Source organism: Perna viridis, chromosome 14 (genome assembly GCF_037379345.1).
Source record: "Perna viridis isolate PV_CMFRI_1.1 ecotype Kerala chromosome 14, ASM3737934v1, whole genome shotgun sequence".
NCBI lineage: Eukaryota > Metazoa > Mollusca > Bivalvia > Mytilida > Mytilidae > Perna > Perna viridis.
Genome location: NC_142458.1, coordinates 24,569,272 through 24,597,177, shown reverse-complemented (window position 1 = coordinate 24,597,177; position 27,906 = coordinate 24,569,272). Strand labels below are relative to the sequence as shown.

The 27,906-nt window shown below is 34.5% G+C and overlaps 1 protein-coding gene and 1 long non-coding RNA gene across 4 annotated transcripts; one reads left to right on the top strand and one right to left on the bottom strand.

The window, feature by feature from the left end:
- Positions 1–2,103: 2,103 nt before the first annotated feature.
- On the top strand, positions 2,104–5,322 carry LOC148598732 (uncharacterized). Its single transcript, XR_015918416.1, has 4 exons — positions 2,104–2,241; positions 2,728–2,787; positions 3,418–3,484; positions 5,097–5,322. It is a non-coding gene; the product is annotated as an uncharacterized LOC148598732 (long non-coding RNA).
- A 2,172-nt stretch (positions 5,323–7,494) lies between these two features.
- On the bottom strand, positions 7,495–15,901 carry LOC148598731 (histidine N-acetyltransferase-like). Of its 3 annotated transcripts, XR_015918415.1 has the most exons (5): positions 15,703–15,901; positions 13,713–13,893; positions 11,432–11,662; positions 11,067–11,174; positions 8,406–8,543 (listed from the first exon to the last, which is right to left on the bottom strand). XR_015918415.1 is itself a non-coding variant. In XM_088560816.1 (4 exons), the coding sequence occupies exons 1-4, from the start codon at positions 15,708–15,710 to the stop codon at positions 7,905–7,907; spliced, it is 1,059 nt and encodes a 352-aa protein (XP_088416942.1). In that variant the 5' UTR covers positions 15,711–15,901; the 3' UTR covers positions 7,495–7,904. The 3 variants fall into 3 exon arrangements, 2 of the variants coding, with proteins under 2 accessions (XP_088416942.1, XP_088416943.1); XM_088560816.1 differs by lacking the exon at positions 11,067–11,174 and having other exon boundaries at positions 7,495–8,543; XM_088560817.1 differs by having other exon boundaries at positions 8,457–11,174.
- Positions 15,902–27,906: the final 12,005 nt, after the last annotated feature.

Here is a 27,906-nt window from a genome sequence, read left to right as displayed (position 1 = left end):
ACATGACAAATATGTTGTCGTACCAGCAGACAAAGCCCAAAACAACATTGTTTTTGTCTGCAAAACGTTTTATATCCAATGTCTATTATCAGAGGTAGACGTAGAAAATAATAGCAGTGATAAGACCTACACTGCTACCACTCTCTCAAAAAAAGAGATTGTGGAAAACCATAAATCTGTGCTATCCTCTTTTGGTCTCTACCAAGGACGATGATTGTGATTTACCGTCTATGTACTGGATTCCTAAACGTCACAAGAATCCATACAAACAACGTTTCATAGCTGGATCTGCAAAATGTACCACCAAACCTCTTTCAAAACTTTTAACTCCTATACTCACAACTGTCAAAGAGGGTCTACAGTCCTACCACAATACTTGTTACTCCCGTAGTGGTATTAATTCAATGTGGATCCTGCAAAATTCGAAAGATCTTTTGGAGACAATCACTTCAAGACTATTATCTGAATATAATAACATTAAAAGCTATGATTTTTCAACACTGTATATTTCTATTCCCCAGACTCAGTTAAAATCCCGACTTAAAAACATTATACATCGTTGTTTTTCCAAAAAAAGATGGTACACCTAGATACAAATATATAGATCTTGGTAAAGATTCCTCATACTTTGTAAGAAATTATTCCAAATCATCTTCCAAAGATAGAGAGGAAGATGTTTACAAAATGCTGGAATTTTTAATGGACAACATATTTGTCCAGTGTGGTGGACGTGTCTTTCAACAAACGGTCGGCATTCCAATATGAACAAATTGTGTTTCTTTACTTGCTGACCTATTCCTTCACTCTTATGAGGCTGACTTTATAGCTGATCTGATCAGAAAGAAAGAATATCGTTTGTCTAGATCCTTCAATCTCAGTTTCCGCTATTTATGTGACGTATTATCTTTAAACAATCCTAATTTCGGGGGATTTGATACATCGCATCTACCCAAAAGAACTTGAGATAAAGGATACTACAGACACTGTGAAGTCAGCCTCATATCTTGACCTACACTTAGAATCGATGGTAAAGGAAAACTATTGACCAAACTTTACGATAAACGTGATGACTTTTCATTCCAAATTGTCAACTTTCCTTTCATCTGTGGCAACATCCCTTCGGCTCCTGCGTATGGAATGTTCATATCACAACTCATACGTTATGCCAGAGCTTGCCGAAACTACGCAGACTTTTTGTATCGCGCTAGAACTCTAACAAATAGGCTTTTGGAGCAGGGTTATGTTGCTACAAGATTGAAGTCATCACTACAGAAGTTTTATGGTCGTTATCATGAACTCGTGGATCGTTATGGTGTATCCTGAGAACTGATTTATTCAACGGGTCATAGTTTTCCTTCCCTCGTTTGTCTACCCCGGACTTGAACTTATATGAGCAACTCGGCGGGTGTTTCTAGAAAAGCAGAGGACGCTTACCCTACTGGTGCACCTGGTCCATGCTCCCAGTTTTTAGTGGAGTCCGAGTTGCTCATTTACTTTTGTTACTTTGTATGTATGATTTTAGTTACTTTATGTTCTTTGTTGTGTATGTCTGTTTTCCATGTCTGGTCTTTGTCCCTGTATTACATTCTTTTAATTACCGCTATAACCTTGGTTCCCTTAATTACTCTTCAACAACAAATTTGTGCAAATAACACTCTGAGAGCCCTGAAAGGTTCCGTTTAGATCAAATGTTAAGTACCAGTCAACATAAAATTCAGACACTGCTAATGGAGAAGTGATTCATGTTGGAGAAAAAGTAATTAACGGTGAAGAAAAACCTACCAAACAAACGATGCTTCTGTGCAAATTTCATGTACAATCTACATTTTTGTACATACTTTTTCTCTATTTAGTGCAACAAACAAATAAAAACTAAGACTGGTTATGTGATCAGTAACTGTTTCTAAACAAGAAATAAAATTAAATTGGGTTGGTTTTTGACGTGCTGTCTGATTTTTAGAAAGCCTGATAAAAAATGTACTTATGATTAAAATACTAGGAGTGTGAAATGTGGAGCACGATAGAACGTTTCCATGTGTTGTTATCTTTTGGTCCGTGGTCAAATCTTATCTTGTTACATTACACCATAATTCGTTTTTTTCCCCTGTATTACCAAACTCATTGAGAAACTCTTCGCATGTGAATAAGCACGCGAGAATATGAACTTTCACTGCTTTCAAAATCTTGAATGTAATTAATATTTCTCGTATATATAACTCGTTCTTTCCAAAATAGAAACAGGTTAGTATCATTAATTCCCGAGTATTCGATATTGTCGTTTACTAAATGGAAATAAACGCGAGTTGAAGGATCACTCACTGACTCAGTCATAACCATTTTACTACTACAAGTGGGGCTGCATATACTGGACACAAAGAGCAGGTCTCACTACCAGATAATGTCTACTAAAACCGTGTAAACATGATGGCTTTTCAAAGGGTATGGTCTGGATTATACCCCCCTTTTTGTTGGAATGTTTTTTTATTATTTTGGGCAAATGTGACAGAGTCAAACTTTATAGTTTGCATAGTTTAAGCAGTGATTTTTATTTATGTACTGCAATTGTAATTCTTCTACAAGTGATGGAATACATATCGAGTGAAAAATGTGACTAAAACAGTATAAGCAATGACCATTTTTGAATGTTGTGATAATACATTTTGTATATGTCTCTAGATGATATTTCTTTACAGTCAGAATTCATGACTTTTACTTTTTTTTTTCTAGAATGGCACACTGATGTTCCATAAGTTTATCTGTGCACGCAGTAAGACAAACTTGATAGAGGTAGGTACTTTCTCACATAAAATACAGTACAAATGTTGTTTTTTTTTGTTAAAATGTAGATATGGATAGTTATGGGTACAAATGTAACTTGTTTATGTTGTAAATCTTCTGTAGTAACAATTCAGAAAGGCTTTAAATTTGAAATTAACAATATAGATATGATCTTTTGAAACCATAATAGATTCAGTGCTTCTAGACCCAAATTTAGTACAGAGTTTTGATTTTATCATATTAAATATAAAAATACTAGTTTAGTTTTACAACCTGTCCATCACACACAGAAGATTGGATGCAAGTTTTCATTAGTGGGAATTGGGGTGTCAGATTTCTTGTGTTAGAAGAGAAATTGTGTTAAGATTTGGAAATTGTATATACAGCATATAAGTTGTACTGATTTCATTTTTTCTACTCATGGACTTTCATCAGTGGATTTAGTACTGTCATATTTTAAAAAAAATTGGAATATTTTTTTGTGGACACCACTTTTTGCTCTTATTTCTGAATATTGATTAAAAAAATTGGTGACAAAATTTTAGAAGCCAGTGCAGCCCCTGTTTCAGTTACATGTTTATAACTCCATTTTACTGTCTATATACAGAATTTGAAAGTTATCTAATTTTGAAATAGAAGGTGCTCTATGTTGCTCAAGAGAGATTAGAGGATACATGAAATAATTCTTTATAATTACTGGTAAAAGGTGAGTGACATATAAAGAACTTGCAAAATTAAATATTAAACCAATTATGTCTGAGGACATCTCTAGCTAGATGTTAAGTTATGGTAAAAATCACAATTACTTGCTATCAGGGGATATCTCTTTTTATGTACAGATGCTTTTGTTATATAATTAAGCCAAAAACAAATATCTTTATTGTGTAGATATTCGATTGCAAATAGAGTTTATCAAGTCCTATTCTACAATTATAATTGAACTGGACCATTATTTTTTTAGCTTTCTCTTTGCACCACTAACATACCATGTGTATCAAAGGTAATCAAGGTAACCAATGTAATAGCGGTAATCAAAAGAATGTAATCCAGGGACAAAGCCCAAACATCAAACATGGAAAACAGACATACACAACAATGAACATAAAGTAACTAAAATAATACATACAAAGTAACAAAAGCAAATGAGCAACTCAGACTCCACTAGCCCCGTGCAGGTCCGGGTGTTAAAAGAATAGGCCTGCAGCTGCGCTAAGCTTGTCGTAAAAGGCAACTAAATAGTGCTCAGAACCTAGCCGGGGGCTAGGGCGCTCTGCCCACAGAGCAACTGGGGTGTGTGCCCCAGGTGGTGGAATGGGGTACCCCTGGCGTGTTACATGCTGGGGTTGTCGGGCTATAATACGGAAAACCTGATGGCAAACCATAGTGGTGCACCATGTTGGGAAAGATGCCATGTTCCTCGCACGTTAAAGAACCCTCTTGTGGTATTCTCCCGGAGTAGGAACCATAGGGCTCTGCCACAGGAGGCTAAATCGCCCGACCCTACCCACCTCTCCCCATTTCCAGTGGCAATCAAAATTTGTCGACCCCATTGTCCTTGTGTCTCATCCGTTTTTCATTTCATCTTCATTTCATGTTCATTTTATCATGCACTTCATGTTCATCGTCTGAATATAGCTGAAATATTGCTGCTCGGACATTAAACCCCAACAAACAAACAGACTCCACTAAATTTGTTACATTTTTTGAAAGTTCAACTACAGCATTCTCCAAAATCTCTCAATTAATTTTGATTAAACTTACCCCCAGCATGTTGGACGTAACATTGACTGTTACTTATGTGCATTACAAGAGAACAGCTTTAAGGATGCTTGAAATGAAAATTAATTCAACTAAATTGAAAGGTACCATATGTACTATCATGCAGAATTGTTTTTCACCATTTCTGGTACCAGCCACCTGCTTGCCTCTATGGTGAATGACTAATTCAATATATGCAAACTTGATAGCTAATCATATCAGGTATACACTGTTCTCCAGAATTTTTATACTTCTGCTTTTTGAAATGGGACGTATTATGGCATACCGGTGTCTGTCCATCTGTTCATCATACTTTGCACAATAAATCAAAAATGCTGTCACCAACTTATATAGAAAGCACTTTATTTGTATGCCTGTTTGTCTGTTTATGTTATATTTTAAAAGTCTGATTGCAAGTAATTTCAGCTATTGATATTAGCAATGAATATATATCAAGTAACAAAAAAAAATAAGATCACTTTAATTACAAATAAAATGATATTGTAAAATATTTTATATATTTTGTTTGCATAAAGACTTTTACTTCTTTTATTCTACAGAGACGAGAAAGGAAGCATGTTTCATGAGTTGAAGTTGACCAAGAAGAAAAAGGAAGTGTCAAAAAGCTGATTATGGACCTGAATTTAGACTTTCATTAGAATTTTTATAATTTATTCAAATACTAAGATGAAAGTACTGCTCATACAGCATTTTAAGTTTATATTCTTAAACAACATATTTATAGTCAGAGTGTCTTTGAATAAATTTTTCTATTTCGTTGTTTTACATTTGTGGTTGATCAGTGAATTTTCAAAGTGATTTCTTTCATTTCAAAGCTATAAAAGATTAAAATCATCATAAAACAATACATAAACCTCTCTCTTTTAGTCATTCAGCTTTTTTATTCATACTGCACAGACGAAAAATGCACAAAGTGAATATGTAAGGCATACACTCTCTATGACTATCATTTTAATACAAGATATCTCATGGGAGAAAAAAAATCCCATGGGAGAAAAAATCCCATGGGACACAAAAAAATCCCATGAATTTAAAATTGTAACTACAAATTTATTTTAGTAAATATTGTAAAACAAAATGCATTTTATTAAATTCCATGCAAATCTGCATCCAATGGTTACTCACATGACATGGTAGGTTGAAGAAAAAGCGGCGCAAGATTTGCAATTTAGTGTTTTGCAAATTTAAATTGTCTCGTGTTGTATACATTCTTTGCTGATACGGAGATTCGTGCTACAGTAGGTATGGAATTCAAACTCCGACATTTTTTCAAAAAACAATATCAAATCTTTCAAAACGTTATCCAGGGTTTTAAATTCAGAAAAACGTAAAATTCGGACTGGAAAATGAGAAATAGACAATCATTATTTTGGTGCGATAACTTCGAAATCCGGTTACGTATTTCGGGACTTTTGAGAAGTAACTTAGAATCGATTGAGTTTGAAAATATCATAATTTTTTTTCGACCAGTTTTGTCTCCAATTGATTAAAAACCTTATTCAGAACTTTGTAACCAAGTTTTAATATAAAATATTCTTAAATTATTATAGAAAAATCGGCAATATAGTGCTTTGGATACGGAAAATTCGGTACGGGTACGGGAAATTCGGTACGGGTACGGGTAAGGGTTACACATTTCGGGGTGTACCCTTGAAACGGAGAATAAAGAGCCTGAAAAAATCAGATATGTTGGATATATCGATATTTGTAACAATAGTGTTCAAGTTGTCTTCTTTACACTTTTATATGCTTAAAATCAGCATTTGCTTCAAGTTGAGGTGATTTTTTTCTGTGTTAGGGATATGTCAATTTTTCACCTTCATCGATTTGAAACCGTTCAAATATATATATATTTTTATTGGTCTGATTTGAATGCTAAGACACTATACAAAGATACTGTGGCATCTAAAATCTAGTTTGAACTAAAGTATTTTAACAAATAGACAAAATCAAGCCAAATGGAAGAAAATCTGAAATTCTGAAAATTACCATTTTACTATTATATAGTTATTGTATCCTCAAAACGATAAAAGCTTAGACCCTTGAAGTGAATAGATATGTTGGGTATATCATGAATTTAAATATAAATTCCAAAAATATGAATTTTACAGTGTTGGTATGTTGTGAATGAGTATTTTATTTCATAATGAAACCTGTTTTAGGGGTGGGGGAATATTGTTAGTATTCTACTATAAAGGCACACAAAAATCATCATGAAGTTGATGAGTGGGAGGAGTGCACAGTGGACCATCACAGCCCATGGACTGAACCACCAAAAATCGATCCCAGCATTCCTTTCCGAGGAGATCAATTCATTTTTATTCGAGTTACAGTAGCGGATCAGAGTTTTACGGTTGGGCAAAACAACTCTTGACAAGATCACCGGTGAGGAATTTGCTGGGGGGTTTAGGGACATCCCCTCAAGAAAATTTTGAAATATTAAACCTCAAATCCTGCATTCTAAGAGTATCGTGATCAATTTTCAACAATTCTTAAAAATTGCAATTATCTAAGGGAGCGGGCTACCCCTGGATCTGCCACTGAGTTATCTGGACACATCAAGAGCATATTTGTTGCTGGTACCTCATAACAAGTTAGTTGAAGTCCCAGACCAGCCTCCCTGTTATGGTATAGCACCTTGCAATGAATTTTCAAAGAGATCCATTCATATAATCAAGTTATTATCTGGATAACACAAAATGCTTGATTCTGGCCAATAACTCCTAAACTGTGCTAATTAAAAAATCATAACTCCAAAATCAATGCATCCTCCCAAGTCAGGGTTTTGAGTCTAGCTTCGCTGCTTTAAACCCCTGACATCACTCACGAATGAAGGTAGAATCTGTGAAAAGCACGATTTAATGAAAAAAAAAAAAAAAAAAAAAAAAAAAAAAAACCACTGTCCTGATGATGCAAACAAAAAACGACTAATACACGTAATTCTTTAAATAAGTTTAATAAGTTGTAATTGTAACGTGTCGTATCAGTTATAAACTTATTTTTTGGTTTTTTAGGTTTATTTATATATGTATTAGTATGAATCTAGTAGTTCAGCTCATTTGCTTTTGTTACTTTGTATGTATGATTGTAGTTACTTTGTGTTCTTTGCTGTGTATGTCTGTTTTCCATATCTGGTGTTTGTCCCTGGATTGCATTTTTTTTATTACCGCTATAACCTTTGTTCCCTTGATTACTCTTCTAAATGATATATGTGAAGAGTAGTATTCAATATCATCGCCGACACAAACCAATTATTAAGACAAAAATACAAAGTCAATGTAAGTTAAAACGACTTGACGTATACATTAAAATAAACCAATAATTCAAGAGGTAGATCGAAGAGCATTTTACAATTTGTTTTCAAATCTAGGCACTGTAGTTTCATGACAAAGTATAGCAGAATCCCATACCTCAGTCTTATTGAACCCATATCTTAACAGAACGGCGTCGACAGCATTACACATTTCGTCATTCAGAAAACAACATTGGAGTGTCAATTGTTCAGTTTTACAATGTAATATCAAATTCAAAATATGAGCTTTTAAATGGTTTAAAATGTCATCTTTATGACCATAGAACTCCATATTGCAGACACACCCAGCTGGTACGTGGAAATATGTCCCAAACGTCAAAAGAGGCCTATTCCTGCTCATGATGTCACTGTTATTAATGCTGCCGTTAATGTTTCGTTTTTCGGGTAAATTATAAACCTTTGAATCACTGCCTACTTCATGTGTATAGTTTGTGAAGAATCCAACCGTTCTATCTCTTAAAATCAATGCTGCGTTTTCTTTCGTTAGCCCATATGGCACCAAGTCAACAACAAATCGTCTTTCGGGGAAAAGTTCTTTGCATAAATTACAATTACTAAGTATTTTCTCAAGATTAGTGATATCCATGGCTTTGATATGCGTCTTGTTTTGGTCGATCCGCTCGTTTTTTGAATGCTGCAGCTCTGTTAGCTTTATTTGGTAGTATCTTCTTCCCTAAAAACAAAAAGAACGAGAGGATCCCAGGGGCCTGAACCGCTCACCTGCTTGAATTTTGCCTTTCAAGGGCAATAAATTAAACAAGAAGTTGTCCAACAATTTTTACTCAAGAAACCTTTGATAGGACTTATCATAAAGATCATTTCAGTAAATGAAAGTCTAAATCTATCATGGTTTTCAAGATAATGGCTGAAAACTAAAAAAAAACGGTCATTTTAACCTGTCAAGGGCAATAACTCTTATAAGAAGGCGTCTGACAAATTTTATGCCTGAAGACTTTTGTAGTCCTAAAAATAAGGATCATTTAAGCTATTGAAAGAATTTGGCTAAACCTAACGGTTTTGGAGATATATGCGAAAAACTTCTGTCTGACCTCTATGTTCTATTTTAGTAACAGTGGCCATGTTTTTCGACGGATCAAAAAAACCCACTTAAAACGCTTATCCCGAGTTTGTTTCAATTGGTAAAATAGTGTTAGAGAAGAAGATTTTTGAAAGAAATAACATTAGAAATAGCAAAAAACTTTGAAAAGGGGTAATAACTCCAACATGGCTAAATAGATTAAAATGAAAATTTGACCGCAGATAGATCTCATCATGCTGAACACATTTACCCATTTCAGAATGGGCTAAACCTAACCGTTTTGGAAATATATGCGAAAAAAATATTGACTGACCCCTATGTTCTATTTTTAGTAACGGCGGTCATGCTTTTCGACGGATCAAAAATCCCCACATCACTTCTATGCAGGATACCCCAAAGAACATTCACACCAAGTTTGGTTCCAAGTGGTCAAGTAGTGTCAGAGGAAAAGATTTTTGAAAGAAATAACATTAAAAATAGCAAAAAACTTTGAAAAAGGGCAATAACTCCAACATGGCTAAATAGATTGAAATGAAAATTTGAGAGCAGAAAGATCTCATCATGCTGAACACTTTTAAGTCCGTCCGAATTTTGCTAAACCTAACCGTTTTGGAGATATATGCGAAAAACTACTCTCTGACCCTTATGTTCTATTTTTAGTAATAGTGGCCATGTTTTTCGAGGATCAAAAATCAGTTCTATGCAGTTTACCCCAAGGAACATTCACACCAAGTTTGTTTCCAATTGGTCAAGTAGTTTCAGAAGAGAAGAGTTTTGAAAAATTGTTAACGACGAAGGACGACGACGACGACGACGGACACCAAGTGATGGAAATAGCTCACATGGCCTTCGGCTAGGTGAGCTAAAAATGCGTTTTTGATCTAATCAAACGAAATTAACCAATAGTTACATTCTTGTATCTCACTATAGGAATGTGTTTTGATTCTTCTATGATTTGAGATACCACAATTAACTGACCTCCTGAAAAGTCACAATTGAAATAGAATTACTCGACATGCCCGACTAATGCCTGAGTACCAACCGCTTCAGAATTTTCTATTATATGCAATTTAGTTTAGTAGGATTCTAGTACGTTTCGTGTCGCACCTCAGGCTTGGATACAGGCGGGGTACACGTGCCAGCCCCATACACTTTGGAAATGTGTTTTTGGGCATGAAATCTTGATTTGTCGCACAAATTCTACATCCGTTTTTGTTATTCTATCACCACCTCTTACTTGATTTTTTATCCGTCCCTGCAACACCTGTCTCCTATGCTCTTGTGTGATGTAATATGTTTAGTACATACAGTATGAAGGACAAGTAAAAAAAATATTAAATTGAAAGTTAAAGATTTTTAACAATTTTGCAAGATAGCGGATTAAAGGGGTTCTTGTTTTTCCGACACGCAATTTGGATTTCTGAACCCTTATCAATAATGCGCCAAAAGGAAGCTAATGGTCAATATTTAAAATATGAAAATGGTAAAAACAGAATTAAGGATCTGTTATATGGGCCAGGAACAGTTTGCGAGATGGCGAAAAGGTTTCCGATACGTGAATATAGCCAAGTTGACGTTACATTGGAACAGTCCTGTGAAAGGTTGGACCAAGAGGATGTAAACCACTTAGGCTTCTTCGGTAACGTTTTTTTAGGTTTCACCTGTCTAATGTCATGAAAATAAAGAATCTGATATACAACACTCCACCCAAATTATATGTGGTGACAGAAAATGAGGTTTTGGCACGAGAATTTACTTTTTTAATTCTGTAAAAAGCTGCCATGGCAGTTTTTGTCATCTGATTCAACTAATTCCCATAAACATGTGAAAAGTCTAACCCAATTGTTTAATAGCATCATTCCACGAGCAATGCTAACTGTTCCTGGAACATCTTTTCATCGGGAGAATTTTGTGGGTTTGCAATGATAAATGTGAATGTTTCTCCTGATGTTTTTAAGCCGCGGAGTTTTAAGAAAATGAATTATTTCCTGTTGTAATAATAAAATCCATGCAAGTGATTAACGATGTTATAACAGTCATTAAAGATATCGTCTTGTTTACGTTATGGGGCCTTGTTCAGTGCATGCCGAATTGTCGATTTTTTTTTCAATTCCACGTTGGCTGTCACTTCCTTTATACCAGTATATATAGACGTACCGCTAGAATTGGTCTGTGCATATAGAGTTGAAATACGTGATTGGGTGATATTTATGTTTACGTTCCTATGTGAATGGGTTGTCATTTCTGAGCTCTACTATATAAATTCTACAATTTAAATGTATATACATTATTGCTAAGACAAACTATCCAATTATCCCCAATCAATCTTCAATTAGTATCTTCTCTTATATCTTCTCTTAATTCAAATTGATGTGAAAGACTATATGAATGGGTATGTATTTTGCACTGAACAATATACGAATATGACGGATTTTCTTGCTAGAGAAATATATGAAGGGGGTTCCAGCTCCAGATGCATCCGAATCCAATTTTAATAAGAGTGATCCCCCCTCAATTCTTACCATTTGCAAGACGTTTTTTACAACTCCCATCTCTATTATTCTCTTCACAGCGTCGACATGAGCGCCACCAACGCCGACTATATGCTTATGTTTTGAATTTAAAATAGCCCGAATGTTGTAGACACCAATTTTCCGAGATATGCCTAGCCCTTGGAACTCTTTGCTTATCCTGCCACCTCTCAACACGATAGTCTGGCCATTATCAACAACGAAGGAAAAGCCAAACCCGACCTACAATGGACGACAATTGATCTATGATGATGTGTATTTATGATATAAGGTTTTTGAGTGTACAAAAAGAAAATGGGCAAACATTCTTAGAAATGTGTTAATATAATTCATCTTACGGTCATTTAAATACATCACAAATTCCCTAGTACAAGTATAACATGTACATGTATCCATGTTTAGACCTGCCCATTGGAAACAAAATCATGGAAAGGTGTCGTAGATTGTGTTCCCTATTTATTACACTTATACACAATGAAATGAACTCTAAGCAATAATGCGCTAATTAGTCTTTAAAAAAAACGTAGAAGGACGAAAAAGCCTTGGGTGGACCAACCCAATTTCAGAGCTGTGTAATCAGTGAGTAAGTGAAGCTGGGCGAAATTGGAATAGAAGTGATGGCCATAATAGGAAACATTTACGATACATTTTATTCTGAAACGAAAAACTCGGTAAAAACTGTCCAAGACAATATCTGGAACTTTTTAAAGCCCAAAATTCAGACCCCGTGAGTTCTGGCGAAAGATCAGGAAATTGGTATTGGTAATTATGACAGACAGAAGTTCATACCTATGGAACTGACATTGATGTATTGTTTTAGATTCATGGAAAATGTCTTTTGAACTCCCTTTAAACATGTTATCTGATGGATATAATGCTATGATGAATAGGTTTTATGATCAAGACTTAGATTCTGTAGTAAGTACTTATGAAGTCTAGAAAGTATTAACAAAGCCAAAAATTAAGTGTCTATATTGATACTAGTAGTAATGTTTTTGTAGATGTATTACATGATGTCATAGATTATTTAAACATGGTAAAATCCCTCCATGTGGAGTAAAGGAATTATCACACCCATAACAGTGTTTTCTACTTCAGATCCCAGGGATCCTCTATCTTACCGAGGTATTACTTTAGCACTTTGTTCATATTCATGATGGGTAAAATGGGTTTCGAACAATTAGAAGTACAACTGATCATTAACGTCAGCTTACATCTATCACTGATACATGGAAACTGGGAAAATTGCCAACTTAAATCAAATCAGATTTAAAGCATGCAGGGTTGTGTTTTGTCCCCTTTATTTATTGTTTGATATCTTTATAAATAGTTAAGTTACAGATATAAAATCATTGGATATTGGAATTGATACATATGGTGAAAAAAACTAGTATAATTTTATATGCTGGCGATATTGTGTTCATTTCAGAAATGAAAATGATTTACAAATGTTGTTAAATGTTCTTTACACATGAAGCAATAATAAATTACTAAATTTAAACTTGGAAAAGTCTAAAATTGTACATTTTAAAGTCGCTGTCACCGTTGGCAACTCCATGCACTTGAAATTTCAGTACTTTACATTCGTATATGATTTGCATAATTATATTACTACACAACCTTATGCTTCAGATCGATGTCGTAGAACCGTCAATTCTACCTTCATACGAGATCAATATGTACCTATTAAATACCATACGTCTATATGTGTACTACGTGTGTTTTTTTACTTGTTTGAAAGCGGTAAGTTACATTGTAACCCCAAAGAATATCTAAGCACCTGAATAAAGCAGATATGTTGGTTACACCATTATCATAATTTTGAATGCCTAAAATATGAGTTAGTATGTTGTGAATGAGAATTATATTCGATACTGATACCAGTTTTCTAGGGATAAGGGTAAAATTTTTAACATTTTTTGAAAATTCTTTCTTGAAAATGAGTTTTTCGTGATTAATTTATGTAGAAAAATAAATTATTTATCGAATGATACCAAATTTGAGACATTTTAATTGAGCACTAACTTCAAGAGTTACTGCCCTAGGGAGAACTATTCCAAACAACTGAGTCACAAAAATCTTGGATTTTTTACCCAGTGTGGTATAAATATACTTATTAAGCTTACACTGATAAAAAAACCGAGAAAATTCTTCGGCGACAAATTCATTCGGTAACAGGAGGTATACATTAAGGTACCTGAAATCACCATGAAGTTGATGATTGAGGGTGCACGGTGCATGACTCTCTCAGCCCATGAACTATAATACCTACACATTTACCACCAATAACCCCGACGTAAGCTACAACATTGGGCTGTTCTAGTAGAGAATAAAAGTAGTCCGGGAGATAGTCTGGACCACAAAATAAATCCGCAGGAGATATTTTCATGACACCATCGTAATCGTCTTTAGTAGCCCGTCTGATAAGAATTTCTGGTTCCACCATGATAATGCTGCAAGCGAATTAATCTAGTTAGACTGTATTAATAACCGTCTCGATGGTTTGGGCGTAGCCCACTTGCTTTGAGAGCCGGAGGTATTTCCTTCACCTTAAAGCGAAGGAGCGGGGCTGGGAATTTTTGAAAAAAAAATAACTAATTGTTCCAAATAATAACTATGGACAGAAAAGGTATGATTCAATGTTTTCCCAATTAATTAAAAAATAGACTTAAAAAAAATAATTTCAGTTGCAACTGTTGAAAAAAAAATCTAGCTTAACATAGAGTCCCTGTCTCCCAGCCTCCATATGAGAAGAAAACGTCAGTGTCTAATTGAGTAAATATATATTTTGATAGTTACGAAGTTCTAGTTCATTAGTTAGTTTCATGTGCATCTCTTTAATTCTCAAAAATGTGAAAAAAAAAGTTTTTCTATCAATCCTCCATAAACATATGCACGTACACGCGAGGAAGAAATGGTATACACTTAAACAATTTAATTTGCATGGTTTTACCATGCTGGTTTGAATCAATTACAATCGAAAAAATTCTGACGTATCACACAAGTAGCTTCAAGAATTTTCAAATGATAAATTGGAACTTTTTCAAAACATTTTTCAAGAACGAAGTTCCCAATTTGGGTATATATACACTTTCGCAGTTTCATCTAAATTTGTGCAAGCGGTTTTGAGTTATCGTGCTAAAACGTAGGGGACGAACGGACAGACGGACGGATGAGGGTAAACAAATTTCCCCACAGAATCTTACACAAAGTACATTTTTTTCAAAAATAATAGTCTTTTTTTCAATATTTACGGAATGCAAACCAAAATTTAAAAAAAAAAGAATTAAAAGTCGGGAATATGAAAAAGGTCTATTGTGAAGTCACTTCAAGAGCGATGTTAAAGAACTTTTCACCTTATGAAAGAGAAATATATATCATGGGATTGATTTTACATACGATGGGGACACAACTTTGCAGATTTAAACTGGTCTAGCGCTGGCATGTCAGTTAATTGCTAGTAGTCCTTAATTTGTATATTTGTGTAATTTATATTCAGTTTCTTTAATTCCGCTGTAATTAGGGACTCAGACCTCTTAAAACTGATTTTTATGCGTGTTTATTTGTGTATTATTTTTTTCCACAGATTTTAAAGGGGGTTGTGATCACACCAAAGCACTTTAACCTCGTTGCATTTTTTGCGCATGTCCAAAGTCAGGAATTTCTGGCCTCTGTATGTCTTGTTTCGTTTTCACCTTCAGTTTATTTTTTTTATGTTACTTGAGTATATAGGGCAAATATTTTCCTGTGCCTGTGTATAATGATGTTTTGGAAACGGCTGCAGTACTGTGGTGTGTGGATTTCCTCGTCGTTCATTGATAAATAATGGGTAGCCTTGGGATGAAATTTTCATGACGGCGTGGGTGTTGTCTCTTTGACCTATTTTCGTTATTCTAAAGAATGTCATTACTTAGGTTTGGAGTTTATATTGCTAAGTTCCCAAATACTTACTTACTAACTGCCCAATATAATAGACAAAAATGCTTCAGAATAGTTATGAAGATAATACACGAGTCTACATTGGCGCAAATACTTGTATTTCATGTTGAATGGGTTATTTACTACACGTTTTTTTTGTGTAAAATTTAACTTCAAGAAAACTCCTATTTTGGTCAATGATTAAACACTTTAGTTCAGCAAGTAAAAATTTGCTCCTACTCAAACATCAGTTTTCAGAAAAAAATAAGGGGGCCAATATCACCCGTAAATGTATCTCAACCTTTAAATTATTTATGTGACATTCTATTAAGAAATATACATACATGTGCATGCGTTTGTGTGTACACACTGTTAATTATTGTAGTCCGTGTAGTTCTGCTGACAGTTCTAGTTGTAAATCACGTTGTTATGCCACTCAACACACCCACATACATGTAGATTTAAAACGTTTAATCGTGTGTATCAATCTTTATACACAACGTTAACTATACTGCGTGAAATACACATTGATCAAGTACAGGTGAAAAAATAGAATATGGAAGCAAAGGAGGGGAATGTAGACTTTAATAACTGCATTTTAAGTCGCTAATAGTATTAGCGACTTCTTGCACTCGTAATTTCTGTATTTAATCTTCGCATATGATTTGCATTCATAGCGAGCACCGCGAAGCGATGTGAGTTCTACGGTTAATACGTGTACTTTCTCAATTTCCCTTAAGGTTCCCCAATATGCTAACGAAAAAAAAAGTCACGTCCCGGAAGTAACAAAAAGTGACTGTCCTTACAGAGAAAATTCATCATTTCCATTAATCAAACAAATAAAAAGATATAGGTTAAGATTACGTTACAGTAAAAATAAATTCATCTTTGCTGATATTGTCAAGTCTTTCTCTATTTTTAAAATTTATTTGAAGAAGTGAACGTGATGTTTTTAAAAACTTCGGGAAACACGTAAATGTACGTACGTGTATCTCCGCTATTTCACTGTCGCTATTGCCAAGAACCTAACCCGCCTTGGAAAAAGATATAACTCCGATTACATTATCAAAATCGAAGCATAGCTTTTCTAAGATAGGAAAGGCAATCATTTTCTTGTTTTGAATTTGCAGCTGTCGTCTGAATTTTGTTTGCGTCACATGATATGTGTAAAATATTCACACCATCCGTGGGTAACTGTACAGATAGATCTGACCGACCAAAACTGAAATGGATGTTGCTAGAGAAGCCCTTAAGGGATAAAAAATGTAAATTATTGCGAAGTGCTATAAGTAAGTTGTATTTTAAATTCTCTTTGTCTGAGTATAAGACGGTCGTAACTATATGCAGGACCGGCTTGGCCGGGGTTCATTCATCACTGGCCTACTAACATACATCGAACAACTGTCATTAGAGTTTCAAAAATCTTCGTCTGCCGAAATGTGTATTGAAATAATAAATATATTACAACCCGATCGCAAATTTGTAAATTGATACTAGTAAATGTCTGTTCATATAATCTTCTTTTAAAGTTTTAATCAAAATTGTAAAGTACTTCTTTTGAACAAACACTATCTAACAAGGGATGCAAATCATTGTTTAAATGTTTTCCTTTCAGTAATTTTCAGTGACATGTCAAATTCTTGTAATATGTGTAATTGATTGTCTAATTCATTTCAACCCGTGCGGCCGTACGTGGCTTTTTAAATAAATGACCAGTAATTCAACTGCATGAAATATATGCTAATTTGAATTTTACTGTATTTACAGTAATATTTCCCGACTCCAAGCTTCCAAACCATGAACAGCAGGGTAAACCTTACTTATGGTTGATGTTTCTATCACTTCGGTGACAATATGGAATCTCGAGTATGGAATATTACCGACTTTCAATAGTTTTCAACTGAGAGTGAAAATTTTACTTCTTATTTGTGAATAGATATTCCCTGCAATTGGATTCAGTTTTGATTTCAAGAACTGTTTGCAGAGTTAACAGAAGGGAAGCATTTACTTGCCATAATTCATTTGTACATTATACATGTACGTTGAAATTGGATGTATTAGTGAAATACAAGTAGTTATGTATTCAATGGAAAGTGTATTTAAAAAAAAAGTTTTGTGCTAAATTGTGTTTGAAATGCATTCTAATGATTGGATGGAATCGTATCCTATAGGACAGGTACAGCATGATGGGGGAGGGGGTGTACCATGTTTTGTTAAGCAAAAATATATGACATCTTTAACACAAGTTACTAACTTTTTTGCAAATTATATTATAAATAACTACAATATTCAATGAAAAATGTTTTTATTTTTCAAAATATAAGAAACTCAAAGCGTAGTCTGCTATCGCAACTAAATCGGTTCTTCACACGTATCCGTCACATGTCAACGTATCTGAGGTCGCCAGTGCGCTTGTTTTAATGTCGCCGTTATGCGAAAAATTATATGGTTTAGAAAATGCAAGTGCAGTGGCATGCGATATGTCGGTTTTAGTAGATTTATACTTCATTTTAAAGAGCATTTTTCATTTTACCTGAAAACTGCTGCGGGAAGTTATCTATCGGTAGTGTTTTGTTTAAGTATTCATTGAAATACAAGGAAACGCAAAAATATCTCATCTGAAGCAAGTTACGAGCTGTTTTTTAACTTTCATGTAGATTCTTTGAAACTTCCCGCAGCACTTTTTGAAAAATATACATATTCATTGACCTACCATTGTTTTCATTGTTGAAAATATGACAATTCCTTAAGACACCCGCGGAAAGTTCTGTACAATGAGAAAAGACCTCAGATCAAGAGAAGAAGATGCTGATGACGAGAGCGAAATGCATCAATTACTTGTGGTGGAGTTGGTGATGCATGTAGTTAAAATGTCGATCAGCTTTGGGTCACATTTAGCAAGGGGAAAAGACTTGAGATGGATTCCAATCCATTCTGTTGCTAGATCGTTAGGTTCAAAATAGTAAATCGCTGCCTTTTTTTCATGCATTTACAGGCTACGACACGGTATCCGCATTTGTTTGGAGGAAAAAAAAGACCGCTTGGCAGGGCAGGATTGTTTCAAAATGCAACATGTGACTATATCGCAGAAAATGATATCAGGGTACCGGAAGAATTCGTTGTTGTTATGTATGACTGCTCCAGTGGTACCAGTAATATGAATGAAGCTAGCCTCGACCTATTTGTATGGAAACAGCGTCCTTACAATTGTATTCCGTCATCAAAGGGTGCCCTGACATGCGAAATGGCAAGCTGGATATATTTGGGGACGAACACTTTCAAAGTGGCAATATTTACCATCGCTTTCAAATTTGGGTTGGAAGAAAGATGGTAGACTTTAGGTTCCACATTGGACTTCCTTGCCACCAATAGCATCTTGTCAAGAACTCCTTACATGTGGATACAAAATACGTTGTTCTGGCAACTGCAAATGTTTCAGATCAGGACTTCAATGCACAGCTTTATGCTGCTTTATATGCTCTGAAGATTTGGAAATTTTGAAATACCTCTCTTCTGCAATATAGCGCATGAGCAGTTACTGTACTTATATATGTAGCACAACGTCTTTAATACCATTATGATGCTTTATCATTCAATAATTGCTGAAGATATTGTAATTTTCGATATCTAAAACAAAAATATCATATTCACAAATGACGAAAGCTTGTCGTAAAAGGCGACTAACTAGTGCCCAGAACCCTAGCCGGGGGCTAGGGCGCTCTGCCCACAGAGCAACTGGGTTATGTGCCCCAGGTGGTGGAATAGGGTACCCCTGGCGTGTTACAATCTGGGGTTGTCAGGCTATAATACCGAAAACCTGACCGCAAACCATAGTGGTGCAACGTGTTGGGAAAGTTGCACATAGCCGAAATAATTGCTGCTCGGGCGTTAAATCCCAACAAACAAACAATAAGATGTGCTACCTGCTCTCTGGATGGCGGAAACTCCACAACCTTATTAAGATTAAACACATAAACTGAAATCATCTTTGCATATTGTATTTACAAGTAATGTCCATTGTAAACAAACCGAACATTGAAGTCTAAAAGGAGTTAAGTTTACAACGGTTTTACACTTTGTCAAATACTGAAGTCGTTATGGAAGGTTTAATTATATAAGTGTTTCATACATAAACAATAGTTGTTACATACATAGCATACTACGTCGATAGTATACACGATTGAGTATACCCATTCACGCTTCAAGCAAAACAACAGTTTTTATATCCCACTCTAATATTGCAATCATATTGACCGTCTGTCTGTTTCACTTTACTGTAATAAATTTCTCAGCGTCTGTTAAAAGAGTAATCAAGAGAACCAAGGTTATAGCGGTAATCAAAAGAATGTAATCCAGGAACAAAGATCAGACATGGAAAACAGACATACACAACAAAGAACATAAAGTAACTAAAATCATACATACAAAGTAACGAAAGCAATTGAGCAACTCGGACTCCACTAAAACCTGGGAGCATGGACCAGGTGCACCGTTAGGGTAAGCGTCCTCTGTTTTTCCAGAAACACCCGCCGAGTTGCTCATAAGAAGTCAAGTCCGGGGTAGACAAACGAGGAAAGAAAAACTATGACCCTTTGAATAAATCAGTTTTCATGGTGCCGATGGATACACCATAACGATCCACGAGTTCATGATGACGACAACAAAACTTTTGTAGTGACTTCAATCTTGTAGCAACATAACCCTGTTCCATTTATTAGAGTTCTAGTGCGATACAAAAAGTCAGCGTAGTTTCGACAAGCTCTGGTATAACGTATGAGTTGTGACGTGAACACTCTATACGCAGGTGCTGAAGGGATGTTGCCACAGATAAAAGAAAAGTTGACAATTTTGAATGAAAAGTCATCACGTTTGTCGTAAAGTTTGGTCAATAGTTTTCCTCTACCATCGTATTACCCCAAAAAATTCCTCACCGGGGGAAAGGCTTACAAATCGTGAATTCACTCGGGAATGGCTTTACTTAAGTCAGAAAATATTCTAGACTTTCATGATAAGTACAACCAAAGTCAAAGATTTATAACGTCACATACCGCTTAGATTTTTGACATGAACGACAGAGAATATTCTCAGACTTGGTTGGTCACTCATGTTCTGAACCATTTGTATAAACATTATATTTTCCTTGCCAATATAATCAGGATACCAATCAATGGAGATTGATTGTCAGTTTGACTGGTTAAATGACGGTGACTGGTGTTGCGGCCTTAAACTAAAAATGTATCGGAATATTTGAAAACTCAAACAAACAGTTGTGATAGTCCCAGTAGTAATGCCCGTACTCCAATTAAGTTTTATTGAATCTCAGATAACTTGAGGTTTTAAATCAGTACTTATATAAGGTATTAGATCCTAATTTACTCTTGGTTCTTCAATCCAATTAACCAGTAAGTAATACAAAAAATTGTGTTCCCAACCTCTACTGGCAAAAAAACAAAACAAAAAAAATAAATAAAAAAAAACAAAAAACAAAAACAAAAAAAAAACAAAAAAAAAACAAAAAAAAACCAAACGAACAAAAAAAAGTTCAACATTCCTGTAAATAGATCTATAGCAAACTTTATAAAATGAAAAGTTAGAAATTACATATATATATATATATATCTTAGGGTCGATTAAAAAGTACGTCAAAGTAAAATTCATTTAAGATTTATAAACAGATAATTAAAATGTAATAAAATGCAATTTGTTTACGATAAAATTTACAGAATATTGTTTTTATTATTTTGACGTTATCATTTTGAGGAAAACTACATAGATTCAATACTGAAGTTCGGATTTAAGGATGTTTGTTTGTTTGTTTGTTGGGGTTTAACGTCCGAGCAGCAATATTTCAGCTATATTCAGACGATGAACATGAAATTGATGATAAGATGAACATGAAATGATGATGAAAGGGATAGGACACAAGGACAATGGGGTCGACAAATTTTGATTGCCACTGGAAAAAGGGAGAGGTGGGTAGGGTCGGCAATTTAGCCTCCTGTGGCGGAGCCCTATGGTTCCTACTCCGGGAGAATACCACAGTAGTGGTCTTTAACGTGCGAGGAAAGTGGCATCTTTCCAAACACGGTGCACCACTATGGTTTGCGGTCAGGTTTTCCGTATTATAGCCTGACAACCCCTTAGTTGTTGTGTACCTCTGTAACAAGAGAAAAATATGATATAACATGTTGACAAAGAAATGGTGGATACGGTTGAAATATGGTACAAATCTAGAGTAATTTTTGCAATTTACATATGAATAATGACATTTTTTAAGTACATTTACAAAATATACCTCTTTCATTTTAACAATATAAGGATACCTAGTACAATATACAGGAATTAATATACTTCTAAAAGAATCATTATCTGGAAAGTTACAAGTATAGATAGTGGTACTCTGTACCTAAACCATTATTGCAAACCGATATTATCGTTCTTCCTTTGGCAAATTTCTCCACCTGCCTGTTATTTTTGTAAATAATATGAAATTCCTCTCTTGAGGTGTTATCGATATCAGAATGCCATTTTTGAATAAATAATCTATTAAGTTCTGTTTGACAAACTACTTCAGTTGTGCACAATGTATAGCATATTGCTGGTTCCAAATATAGCTAAACCTTGTGTTGTCAAATATATATTTAATATGATTCAACCATTTTAACTCTATTTTGCTAGTAGTGTTCAAAGTAAATATAATTTTATACAAAATGCCACTAAGTTTTTTTATCATTTGAAATAACCTTATTCCAGAAATTTACCATTCTTACTTTTATGCTTGTATCTAGAGGAGTTCGCACCAGCTTCCTATACATCATAAAATTAGCAGTTGTACTTCGCAATTCTAGAATCCTTCTACAAATTTGTAAGTGAACTTTTTTAACAATAAGTATTTATTTTCAAATCCCAATATTTCATTAGCAAGATAAATAGATATTAAAGGACAATTGTTGCAAAACAATTGCTAAGGTCTTTCCCATGAATATTACTAAATCCCAGTGTTTTTCAGAGTAAGAAGTATCCAACTTTAGAGTAAAATGTGAAATAAAATAGAATAATAAATAAGAAAAAAAAATTATCTTCGAACCAATTATGAATTCTTTTTGACGTCGTAACTGACACGTCCAGCTGTGTGAAACTTCAATTAAAATATGAAGAGTATATCTTTTACGTGTACAAATGTTGTTCGTACTAAAATTGCTGTAAGTTCCACCCAGTTAACATAAGTGTAGAGATTCCTCACGATAAAAAAAATAGTTTTTTTCCCGAGCAGGTCCAATTGTCAAAAGAATAGGCCTACAGCAGAGCTAAGCTTGTCGTAAAAGGCGACTAAATAGTGCTCAGAATCCTAGCCGGGGGCTAGGCCTCTCTGTCCACAGATCAATTGGATTGTGTGCCCAGGTGGTGGAATGGTGTGCCCTTGGCCCATGCACCTTAAACCTCAATAATCAATCAATTGTTTCCTATTGTAACTTTCCACATTATGGAAAAAAACCTTATTTAACTCTTCCCTCGCTTTTCTAATGAAAGCAAAATTAATGAAAAAAACTGGATCTTAACAAATTATCATTTTGAGTAAGGGCGTTTTGACCGTTCAATTATAATAATATAATAAAAAATGAAATTCGTAGCATATTAGTAAATTGGTAAATTCGTTATATGTATTCTTGTGTCAAATATAAAACAAATCATTAATGTCGATCCGCTTAATTGTTTTCAAGGGAAAGAAATGATGAATAAAAGAATGACAAACATTTCACGAAGCAAAACCGTCGTAAAATGGAAAGTATTTGCAACTAGTTGCATACTAAAATTCCAATGTTTTGCGTTTATATAGAAAACTAAGATGGATCGAGGTGTATAACATTTACCAAAAATAATAAACGCACCACAGCAAGTTCGTTGAATATAGTACCTAATATCGATTGACAGATAAGTTCTATATAATAAAAGTTCAGTTATTGATAAGCAATTTTAACAAATATGACATAAAATTTCTAAAAGAAACTATGCAAATACAACACCTTATTGATGACAGGAAGAACAAGAATTTTTCTACATCAAAAGTGGATGACTCAGAATATAATTTACACAAGAAGTCATCTAAATTATGAACAGATCAAATAGTTATTTCCATTTAGATACTCCTTTTTAATACTGCGGTGCTTTCTATGTAATTTATATCATTCTTATCATTTCATTACATTATCAAACAATATCCATTTTTGACAATACTTTAGGGTTTGTGACCTCAAATCAACGAAAATGATTTGAAAACAAAATTTTGCATGTGACCCAATAAGATAATGTTAACAACCTGTGTCGCTAATTGAATGAATTACATAATGGCCCGGTCTCTGAAGACGAAATACAAATATAAGAAATAAAAAATGTGGAATTGATGATATTGCTAATTAATTTCTTGAAAGCATTGTTTTGGATCTACTGCATGTCCTCGGAAAGATTTTTGATTTAGTACTCGATACAGGTTTTGTTCCAAAAAATGTGATCTTTTTTCTATGCTTAAGGAAAACCTTCTCGTCCATTTCGAATGGAAGTACTATTCAAAGCACCCTGATATGATTACATTTGGTTGGTTGTTGTCTAGCTGTATAGTTCAATTATATAAAAGAGTGTGAATAGATATCAAGTGTCTTAAAGAGGTAGACCTAAGGACAAACAAGCGTAATATCTTTCGCAAAGAGTATATATTGCTATTTCAAAGCATTACACCTCAGTAACACTTAGTATTAACCCCCCCAAACTAGTACTGCAGTAAACTGGAAACAGCTTCACGAATTTATTATGAGAGGTGCTCCTACCCTGTTTTTCACATCCTGTATAGCAGAGTCGAAAAGCTAGCAGATATAGTAGTATATTAGGAAGTGATTATAGGTTGTAATGGTAAGAGATAAATGTTTTTCATCCTCTTTTATTTCATTAAGTGCATGTGTACATAGATTTCATTTTATTATAAATTTAAAGGGGTACAATCTTCACGAAGATTAGTAAAAAGTAGAAATTGTTCAAACAAATAGAGATTTTTACGTTTCATTTTTGATATGTTTCAACATTATAATACAAACTCATCCGTATTTGACGTAGTGACGTCTGGAAGTATACCAGAACGTCAACACAGCAACCAAATCGCTAGTAGGACTTATTCCGACCGACCGACCTTTTATTCAATTTATATATCCTAATTAAGATATTACTGGAAGTATAGACTTTGGTGTCATTTCTCTTCAAATTAATAACACTTTTTACTGACAGTGAAAAGTGGTCAGCGATCTTGACATTTCAGAAAAGGGGGCTTAATAAAAGTGACCAGAAGCTATAGTGGAGATGTGTACAACTTCACAAACATAAATTACACTATCATCATTAGCATTGATGTAGGTTGTGTTCTGAAACTAAACTATAGTTTATCGACATTTCATCGCGTCCCATTGTTCATACTGCCTGAACCTAAAGCTGCTGGCGTGATACGCCAAAAGCATTAGAAATTTCCTACAACAACGTTGCATCAAACAGACCGAGACGTTTCCGATAAACAGAATCAACCATGGCCGTTTGTTTTCTCTCTGAGTGTAGTGAATTTCGAAAGTCAGACGCTCTTGTTTTGAGCTGGAAAAAGAATAACGTTTATTTAAACCTCTCAACAAAACATCACATGTCACCCTTTCTGGCTTACTGCGAACTTTCTTTTTTTACTTTAAAACAGCTGTTTTCTGTATGAAAAAATATTATCAACCAAATGCAAATTCATGTACCTTGATGAAATCAAGAGGTTACGTTGTCATGATGGTGAACCGATTTGTAAATATTTCTTTGTCAAGTTAAGACATATGGCTGTTTTGTAGCTTGAGATAGCCGTTAAGTTATGTACAAAAGATGCTTGACATGTAATTCTGGAATGGTTAGTTCTGAGGTGTAGCAATGTTCGTGTTTCAATGATTCTTGTAGTTGGGTTGTGGGTAAAAAAGCTTAAAGTTTTCGAGTATGGGTTAATAGTATGACACATGGCTGTTTTTAGTCTCATTCGAAAGAAAATATATTTAGTTTTTAATTTGGTATGTCGTGGTAATCTGCAATGGTCGCGTTTTCTAAATGCTCCCATTTTCAGAGGGTACCCTCAATGCATTCTTAGGACAGAGACTTTTGAATTAAACAAAATAAAAGTTTTCTTAATTGGTACGTATGCATTAGATCCATATTCAAATATACCGAGAAAATAATTTCGTAACTTCATAAGTCTTTTTTTATTACTTACTTACTGGGGTAAAAACACTCAGATTTTACCAAATTTTGGAAACTAGCGTAGAAATTCATTTGAGTTATCTCTGATTAATGATAAAAATCAGTGAACTATGCTTCAGTTGATGTGTGTTGAAAAATTCAAAATAAATAGCTTTGCCGTCCAAAAATGGTCAAATTTGACGTCGTGCTTTCTTCATGCCCATAGATCACAATGTCTAAACATTACAACACTTGTTTTTGTAACACAATTAGTAAATGACTTAATGTAAGATTAAGTACAATTCTCTGTTTAATTTCATTAGTACTTTTGATAATTTTGATTTGTCCTTTTTCTTATTATCGTGTATAAAGTTGCATTAATTTTAAAAGCCGAACACGACTGAATTAAAAGTACATGTACCTGTTATGATCCTAAAAACATATTGCTGTGGGACGGTTACTTGTATATATTGTCTGTACAATTATACAAGAAAAACAATTAAGACCTTTGCTGCTTATTTGTTTTGATAACCATGTATGCCTGGCTTAGAACTTGGACTTGTTAACATATTTCTATTGGTGTTATCATTCATGATGGAACAGACAATACATATATTGAGAAATAACCATAAAGTGAGGAAAAAAATCACAGAACCCTAGTTCACACACCCACAATACCCTCACGCGCACAAATGTGCCATCTTAAGAAAAATAATGCCCCTATACATGAAAAGAACACCCAACTTAATAACGCCATTACTTTGAATGTAAAATTCAATCTGAACGAGAAATGGCTTCCAAAAGACAACCAATTGATTTAAATACTTGAAGTGATTCCACCCCTTTTATAATTAATTAATGGTTTCAAGGATAAAAAGGTAGACTCACGGACGCCCCCCATTTAATCTGGCTTTTAAAAACATTATTATATTTGCATAATGATCTGATAGTATGCAAGAGACAAACTGTAAATGTATGAAACTGGAAACCATCAGTTATATGTTTACCAAGTTCCCAAGACAACCACGCTTTCACTGCTACTAACTATTCAACAAAGTATGATAGTGAAAAAAAATCCGTCAACAAATTGAGGCGCTATCTAGGCGATATCATATTACACAAATGACGGAAATACGACCGACTCGAATCATATACGGTATACTCTCACGAGGGTATACTATAGGATTAAACAGCTATTTTCGGTCGTTCATACATGCGTGAACAACCGAAAATAGCTGTTTACTCCTTTTAATTATCTCGTGACATTTGGAATCGTTTTTTAAATGTGTTGAACCAGTATATTTATATATAAAATCTAGTTCTGGGACAATTTAATTTTGGGGCGAATTTACTGGTAGTTAGATTTTAGGAATTTATAAGTAACTGATTCTGTACCCGAGCTGAAAATTACTCTTTGTAAACAAACTTGACCGGTAAATCAATGTGGATGTAATAAACTATTCTTACGGCTGTATTATGCCGTTTAGTTCATTGCCCCCACTTTTTCAAACTACACGGCCGCCATATTGGTTTCAGGTTGACTGGCGTTGATGCATGTATGAACGATCTGGCGAAGTTCATGCAAGTATGAACTTTCTGGCAAAGACGTTCTCGACCAATCTAAAAGAGCTACAAGCATGAAGAATCTCATGATTAGAATTATAATTGGATGAAGTATGCCTAGCTGGCCGAGTGGTGTAGGGCGCAGGACTTTGTGCAGGCGGTGTTGCCATAGATGTCACAGCGGTACAAGTTCGAGTCCCGCGGAGGGAACGACCAAAAATTTGCATCGCAAATTTGACAGTTCTAATACCGTAGGGAATTTTTCAGACCTTTCTAGACGTTTACATACCTTCCCTGTATCAATTTGATCCGATGGAGCAGTGTAGCGAATAGAGTCGTCACATTCTGAGACGTTGTATATATATATATAAATTCTAAAGGAATCTGCCAACCAGCAAACTTAATGGGTATCGGATCGTCCAGTCATGACGATGCAGCACAAACAAAAATAATTATATAAGTCTAAAGGATTGTACAACGATACCGATAAAGATGTTAACACACTATAATAAAGTATATAATGGGCAAAATTTTCAGTCAGCAAATGACCTTCTTCAGTGCCTTAAATAAACTGAGTGTGTATGAAAATAAATGGTCTGTGAACACAACTCACTACCTAATCAGGTGAATACCTGTGACGTATAACATTTTTTTACCGACAGTAACAAAGATCTTCGTCAATAAACCTATACCAGGACGATGAATATGAAGTGGACACATGACGAAGAAGAACTAAACAATTTTAT